We start from the raw sequence: 7,727 nt of genomic DNA, 5'->3' as shown, positions 1-7,727 counted from the left end.
TTTGATGATTGGTTAGACCGTCATTTTGAGGTATTATAATACAAGCTTTGTTTTGTTTATGCGCATCTTTCACTGAACATTCGTACGAATGAAGTCAGATCTAAGCCCGGCAATGTTTGGTTGGGGTTTAGTGTAAAGTTTTCATGCAAACTATAGAAACTGGATTATTTGAAAAATATTTTAAATTCAAAAGCATTGTTCAAGACTCTATGCTCTATGTTACCGCTTAGAGTGAAAGAGTTCACCCTACCATGATGTGATAAATATGGCGGCCACTGGTATGACTTCTTTTCCACTTTCAGAAGTGCTCTGGAAATATATTTATTTCTAATTTTCACGGCTAATTTACAACTGGTCTTTAGTACTTTCATGTTCATTTTCAAAGCGTAACTGTTCATGTGTATTTTTGCCACATAACATCTTGTTGTTGCTTTTTCTCACGCCAACCTCTTTTAGTCGCCTCTTACGACACGCAGAGGATACGGTGGGTCTATTCTTAAACGCCGGAGTCCACACGGCATGCGTAATGTTCTCTTTGTGTATGTGACGTTGTGATTCATGCAATGTGAAGCTTTCATTGGCAAATATTTTTGGCATTATCAATCCTTTGTTAATATATGTATTTGCCGAAAGAAGGAACCATGTATTTTAACCACGTGATGCAACAAGTGGAACGTCATTTCCTGCAAAATGAATGCCTTAAAAATTTAAAAACAAACATTAGTACACAACAACAACAAATTATTTATTTTTTCTAAATAACTACATGAATACAGTTGTGGTAAAAATATTTTTACCTTGACTTTCCAAGATGAATTAACGTGATCCATAGTTTAAAAAAGTGCTTTATTCTTCTTTCAGCTGGCTGTTTACGAGTGGATTGGGAATTTAACCCAATAACCATACAAACCCTTTTTGTTTCCTGCAGGTCCCAAACATGGCCACCCTTTTTTGTTTTTGAGAATATTCAAACGAATACTCATTGAGGGAAACCGGCGATACACCGGAGGAAAACCCTCAAGAAAACGTGGGATGTATGCTTATGATCACCATGTTTATTTTTTTACCAGTTATCTTTACAAAACTCATGTTTACATTCATAAGTCCTTAGTTATGTTTACAACAATATGTAGACTGCCTCTATCTGTACAAAGTTGTTGAAAGAGGTGATCAAAGCAACATACATCCTTGTAAAAATTGTCTTTTAAAAATGAACCGAATCCGCTACTTACTGCCATTTTTAAGTCGCTTTTGACTTCAGCGTTTTTTTGCGTATGCGCAGCCTTAGCTATAACCCTGTCGATCAGTGGCATGATTTAACTAATATCTATAAAATAAAATAAATCAAAGCAAACCTTTCCACGATGAGACGAACCTGCGACGATGAGACACCTGCAAAGCAATATTAGTACCCGTGCCGAATTGGAACCTAATGGATGGGGAACCGCTTCCCTGGGCCCTTATACATTACCAAACGGCGTGCCAACCAATCCTTCTTGTGTCCAACACTCGATCACCTAGGTACCAATTTGGCACCGTTTACAATTATTTCTACCTACATCTACTCTAAATGTATCGCCGATTAGTTCGTCTCGCTATCAAATCATCTTTCTTCAGCAAATCGATGAAGATGTTAGACTTGATTTTGAGACGAGCATGCCACTGTCATAACATTGATTTTGATTTTCAAAAGCAATGCCAGAGTATCATGCACCTATTCTGTTTTGTTTTTCATCAGACGATTTTTTTTTCGCGACAGACATATTCATCTTGATGATACAGGTCATTCCTTTTTTAACGACAAACATTTTTAAACACTTAAAGTTGTACCTTTTGTTTCGCATTCTTTGACACGAAGCTTTTTTTTCTTTAGCATTGTTGAAAATTTTAACTTAAAAACGAATCGTGGAAATCGAAGAGCATCATCAAGCAAGAATATTTCAGGCATTTATAATTTCATTTAAATTTAATTTACGTCATGCAGCTGCTTGCATTGCCAAGATGCCGAAGTTTGCTTTGTTGTTTTCCGCCATGTTTTTGGACTCTGCCATGTTTTGGATTCTGCCATATTTTGGATTCTGCCATGTTTTGGATTCTGCCATAATTTGTATTCTGCCATGTTTTGGATTCTGCCATGTTTTGGAATCTTCCATGTTTTTGACCGTTTTTTTTTTGTGATCGTATCGCGCTTTTATTCAGGCATTCAGACTTTTAATGTTTAGTTATGCTTTTTAGTTTTCGCGTTGGATTTGAAATATTCATGCGCACGATCGAAATTCAAAGAAGCCCATGCTTATTTCCTTGAACTTAGATTCGTGTATCCTGGTGATCAAAAAATTTACTTATAAAAACAGTTCATTTTATTAACACTCAAACTATTAGACATTGTTAGAAGCCCGTAAATGATGACATCTTTATGTTGCACGATAGCTAGGTAAAAGCTCTCGTGCAGTACAATATGTGCCGTCATTTTCAGACAACTGTTTGCTCTGAAATCGTCGGCGATGTTCTGCAATCATTATTTGAAATCAGTAAGAAAAATGAATAAACACTAACAGCATCAAGACAGTCAATAAGTTTAGTCAGTTTTTCAATTATATTCACGCTAATATTGATCACCAGGATATTAACAAAATGTAAACTATTGCACCTTTATCGTCGTCATCATTGTAGATATTCTTTCGTCATCCATGACGTAATCTACGCCTATATTTGGTAATTAGAGCTGAGTGTTTAACTGTTTACGTATGTATTTATGTTACCCTTACCATTTGCAGCACTTAGTTTTATTCTGTGTTTATGTCAGGTAATGCAGTTAAATTTCAACGAGAATCATGTAGCTGCTGAATACTTTGGAATATATTGTACTGAAGCATAGTTAACATTGTAGAAATATGAAATATTCATTGCGCAAAACTGATGAGGACGAAGTGGAAGATGAAGATGTGGCTGAAGAACGTGAAAGAGTGACGTCAGGTGATGCTGACGATGATATGATCTGTCTGAAAGATTTAACCAAGGTATATACATCTTATACTTTATTCGTGCTTATCCTACGATATCCATCTTATTTTTATATTTATCTCCATCTTGTTTTCACAATTCTACGATGTTCATCTCGTTTTAGGTGTATTTTTCAAAGAGAACTGGCAACCATTTGGCTGTTGATCGTTTATGTCTTGGTATACAACAAGGGGAGGTCAGTTTCTGAGAGTTTGCCTTGATTCCTGAAGTTCAAGTAGTGTTTGATATGGTTCTTTTTTCGGTAGTGTTTTGGTCTACTTGGCGTTAATGGTGCTGGGAAAACATCAACATTTAAAATGTTAACTGGTGATACGTCTATTACAAGTGGAGATGCATTTCTCAACTATCATAGGTATAGTGTCCTCCTACTTTTGTAAAGGAATATAGTCTCAATGAGGACGAAGGAGTTAGAGTGGTATTGGATTGGTTCATTTGATTTTTTGGCATAGTTTGTTTTTACTGTATGTAACATATCAATTCGTGATTTTAGTGTGTGTGATAATATTTTGGATGTGCATCGTTGTATTGGATACTGTCCTCAGTTTGATGCTTTGATTGATGAAATGACTGTAACTGAACATCTTAAGATGTATGCAAGAATACGTGGCGTTCCAAAAAAAGAACTGTCTCAGGTACGATAAAATTTTCATTTTCATCTTCAACATCGTCAACATCGACGTTCTTTCTATCAGGTTGTAAACTGGGCTATCGGTAAGTTGTGTTTAAAGAAGTTTGCTGATAAACCATCCAAGACCTTAAGTGGCGGAATGAAGAGAAAATTGTCAACGGCGATTGCTTTAATTGGAGATCCATCCATTATTTTCTTGGTGCGTATGAGTACGATATTTATTTTTAAAGAATCTAAACATGACAATTTAAAATACTGCTCTAAAGAGCGTGTTTTAATTGTGAATGGCGAGTATAGCTTGGTGGTTCTATCAATAACGATCAAGTATACGTGTGCGTAAACATGTTAACAGTGGTAAATAAGGTCTTTAAGGTACTTTCAGGTGCTGTCAGGTTGATGCCCTTCATTGATTTAATGTACTATGTAGGATGAACCGACCACCGGCATGGACCCAAAAGCGCGAAGGTTCTTGTGGGATACCGTTTTAAGTATTGTAAAAGACGGTCGATCTGTTGTTCTGACATCACATAGGTTTGTCATTCATCAAGGCAATTATCATTATTGTTCCTTTGTAAATTTAAAGAAACGCTTAAATCTCAATGCAGCATGGAAGAATGTGAAGCCTTGTGCACAAGACTAGCAATCATGGTGAATGGACAACTCAAATGCCTGGGAAGTAGCCAACATCTTAAGAACAGGTGAAAGTCTTTAACATTCTTTAACATTACTTTAGTTTTCCATTTGTATAAAAGTTGAATTGCTTCATTGAAGAAATAAAAGATGTTTACTGTGTTTGCACATGCTAAAGTAAACGCAGCGATAGACCAATCACCGCACGCGTTGTGTTGTTTTTATTTAATAATTTATATTATTTGTTTTGAAACAGGTTTGGCAGTGGTTATATGATAACTTTAAGAATAAAGGGAGAGAACCCAGATCTCAAAAAAGTAACGAGTTTCTTTGAGTATAATATGCCAAATATTTCCTTAAAGGTACGTGCATAAATGGGATCAATTGTTGTTGTGTGTGTACTTTGGTTGTCTCTTCTGACGGTTGTTTCTTTGTCAAATCTTAGGAGAAACATCGTAATATGATAGAGTATCATCTTCCATCAAATGTATTAAAACTTTCAAAAGTTTTTTCACTCATCGAAAATCATCTGGATGAGTTAGAAATTGAAGATTATTCAGTGAGTCAAACGACCCTTGATAATGTGAGTATTGTGTTTAGAAAAGGATCAGGGACTGGCTGTATATTTTATGCATTATTATTCTATGCATTATCTTTGAATGTTTCTCAAATTCTTCTGAATTGATCATTTCTCATTTAACGGCATTGTCGTAAAAATAATTTCTTTTTGCGGCTCAAAATTTCAAAAAAAATATGTGTGTAGAGGAAAGCCACCAGTTTTTTTGTTTCAATAGCATAATACAGACTATGAGTGTTTAATGTATGGACTTTCTTTGCAGGTTTTTATAAATTTTGCAAGACAGCAAACAGATGAAGTAAAGTTAAATGACAACCAGTCTTCTGTACAACCTAAAACATCGCGTGCCTGGCGTAAATTGCGTTTAAGACTGGGGCGATTGACTTCCGGACGACGTGAAATGAGTTATGATGACGCAGTTCGATTTTCATCGGTAGATGCTGTGGATGATATTAATGGCGATAACTATCAAGTTACATTCTCAGATAATGTAAGAATATAATGGCGATCAGTGTAGTTATCAGATGAGTCTTCAGTATTATTTTTGCGATTGTTTTATTTTACAAGATACTTAGCAAAACATTTTTTTCTTTTAGTCTCGCTTGTCATTTACTCCTGGGGTAAATGCTTGACAAACCAGATGAAGCAAAGGGAAGCTATTGTTGAAATTTATTATAAGAAAATTTTCATGTCGTTATTGTGAGATAATTTTATGATTAAATTATTATTGTAAATGAACATATATGTCGCTAGAGGTAGATTATTTTTTGGGGGGGAAATTAGCTGAGGTTTTTGTTGTTTAGCTCTTAAATAACGCTGATGTCACGTGCAACTCGGAGGAAACTATTAGCATGTTGACTGGACGAAGTCCTTTATGATAATCTCATATATAGATAGATATTATAATTTTTGAAAGGTTCTCAAACCGGCTGTTTATTTGTTATCTATAATTTTGTGAATATTTACGTCTATTTCAAAATGTTTTGTCAAAGAAGTATTTTCTCGGAATAAAAGTGAACATGTTTTTAGGGAATGCCTTGGTGAATATATACACCTGAAAAATCATGTGGAAGAGAAAAAAAAATTCTATTGCGCGAAAAGATGTTTTATTGCTAATGAATTTGTTTGAATTACGGCTATTGGTGTACTATTTTGGTAGTGTTGGTCAATTGGTGTCAGTTTCGTTCAATCTTCGATTGTTATTACTGTTTGCTTGCAAGATACATTATCATCAATTCAAACTGTTGAATGAGATTGAACAGGTTGTGAAGAATTTTTAGCTGAAGTTAATACATCAGCATGCATTGAAAGCTCTCTTTCTGTTTGTAGGCACCGTGCAGCTGTGGCTAGACACTATATTGTACTGTAAGTCTCTTGTGATTATATGCTATAGGCAGCTATAGTGTTTACTTTCTATTACGCTTGTTTCATCGAAATTTACATCTTTGTCAATTGTTCGTAATTCTAGACGTCATTGAACTATGGAAACTCACCCCGCCTTCCCTGAAGAATAGTTGCTAATGGGATTGGGGAGAGGCAGTGATTCAAAATCTTTTTGATGATTGGTTAGACCATCATTTTGAGGTATTATAATACAAGTTTTGTTTTGTTTATGTGCATCTTTCACTGAACATTCGTACGAATGAAGTCAGATCTAAGCCCGGCAATGTTTGGTTGGGGTTTAGTGTAAAGTTTTCATGCAAACTATAGAAACTGGATTATTTGAAAAATATTTTAAATTCAAAAGCATTGTTCAAGACTCTATGCTCTATGTTACCGCTTAGAGTGAAAGAGTTCACCCTACCATGATGTGTGATAAATATGGCGGCCACTGGTATGACTTCTTTTCCACTTTCAGAAGTGCTCTGGAAATATAATTTTTTCTAATTTTCACGGCTAATTTACAACTGGTCTTTAGTACTTTCATGTTCATTTTCAATGCGTAACTGTTCATGTTTATTTTGCCACATAACATCTTGTTGTTGCTTTTTCTCACGCCAACCTCTTTTAGTCGCCTCTTACGACACGCAGAGGATACGGTGGGTCTATTCTTAAACGCCGGAGTCCACACGGCATGCGTAATGTTCTCTTTTGTGTATGTGACGTTGTGATTCATGCAATGTGTGAAGCTTTCATTGGCAAATATTTTTTGGCATTATCAATCCTTTGTTAATATATATGTATTTGCCAAAAGAAGGAACCATGTATTTTAACCACGTGATGCAACAAGTGGAACGTCATTTCCTGCAAAATGAATGCCTTAAAAATTTAAAAACAAACATTAGTACACAACAACAACAAATTATTTATTTTTTCTAAATAACTACATGAATACAGTTGTGGTAAAAATATTTTTACCTTGACTTTCCAAGATGAATTAACGTGATCCATAGTTTAAAAAAGTGCTTTATTCTTCTTTCAGCTGGCTGTTTACGAGTGGATTGGGAATTTAACCCAATAACCATACAAACCCTTTTTGTTTCCTGCAGGTCCCAAACATGGCCACCCTTTTTTGTTTTTGAGAGTATTCAAACGAATACTCATTGAGGGAAACCGGCGATACACCGGAGGAAAACCCTCAAGAAAACGTGGGATGTATGCTTATGATCACCATGTTTATTTTTTTACTAGTTATCTTTACAAAACTCATGTTTACATTCATAAGTCCTTAGTTATGTTTACAATAATATGTAGACTGCCTCTATCTGTACAAAGTTGTTGAAAGAGGTGATCAAAGCAACATACATCATTGTAAAAATGAACCGAATCCGCTACGTACTGCCATTTTTAAGTCGCTTTTGACTTCAGCGTTTTTTTGCGTATGCGCAGCCTTAGCTGTAACCCTGTCGATCAGTGGCATGATTTAAC

At 35.3% G+C, this 7,727-nt stretch overlaps 1 protein-coding gene across 1 annotated transcript; it reads left to right on the top strand.

Annotated features, from left to right (window-relative positions):
- Positions 1–1,908: 1,908 nt before the first annotated feature.
- LOC124438300 (ATP-binding cassette sub-family A member 2-like) lies at positions 1,909–5,784 on the top strand. Its single transcript, XM_046988358.1, has 12 exons — positions 1,909–1,944; positions 2,891–3,020; positions 3,128–3,199; positions 3,270–3,376; positions 3,515–3,656; positions 3,717–3,851; positions 4,080–4,183; positions 4,258–4,350; positions 4,539–4,644; positions 4,728–4,865; positions 5,122–5,349; positions 5,456–5,784. The coding sequence occupies exons 2-12, from the start codon at positions 2,895–2,897 to the stop codon at positions 5,489–5,491; spliced, it is 1,287 nt and encodes a 428-aa protein (XP_046844314.1). The 5' UTR covers positions 1,909–1,944; positions 2,891–2,894; the 3' UTR covers positions 5,492–5,784.
- The last annotated feature ends 1,943 nt before the right edge of the window (positions 5,785–7,727 follow it).

The sequence above is a fragment of the Xenia sp. Carnegie-2017 genome, unplaced genomic scaffold, assembly GCF_021976095.1.
Source record: "Xenia sp. Carnegie-2017 unplaced genomic scaffold, XeniaSp_v1 HiC_scaffold_19, whole genome shotgun sequence".
Lineage (NCBI taxonomy): Eukaryota > Metazoa > Cnidaria > Anthozoa > Malacalcyonacea > Xeniidae > Xenia > Xenia sp. Carnegie-2017.
The sequence above is the reverse complement of the archived record's forward strand: the minus strand, read 5'-3'. Positions and strand labels throughout refer to the sequence as shown.

Coding starts and splice junctions, on each gene's coding strand:
- LOC124438300 (XM_046988358.1), top strand. CDS start 2,895: ATGAAATATTCATTGCGCAAAACTGATGAGGACGAAGTGGAAGATGAA. Junction 3,200..3,269: donor TTGGTATACAACAAGGGGAG/GTCAGTTTCTGA, acceptor TTTTTTCGGTAG/TGTTTTGGTCTACTTGGCGT. Junction 3,657..3,716: donor CAAAAAAAGAACTGTCTCAG/GTACGATAAAAT, acceptor TCTTTCTATCAG/GTTGTAAACTGGGCTATCGG.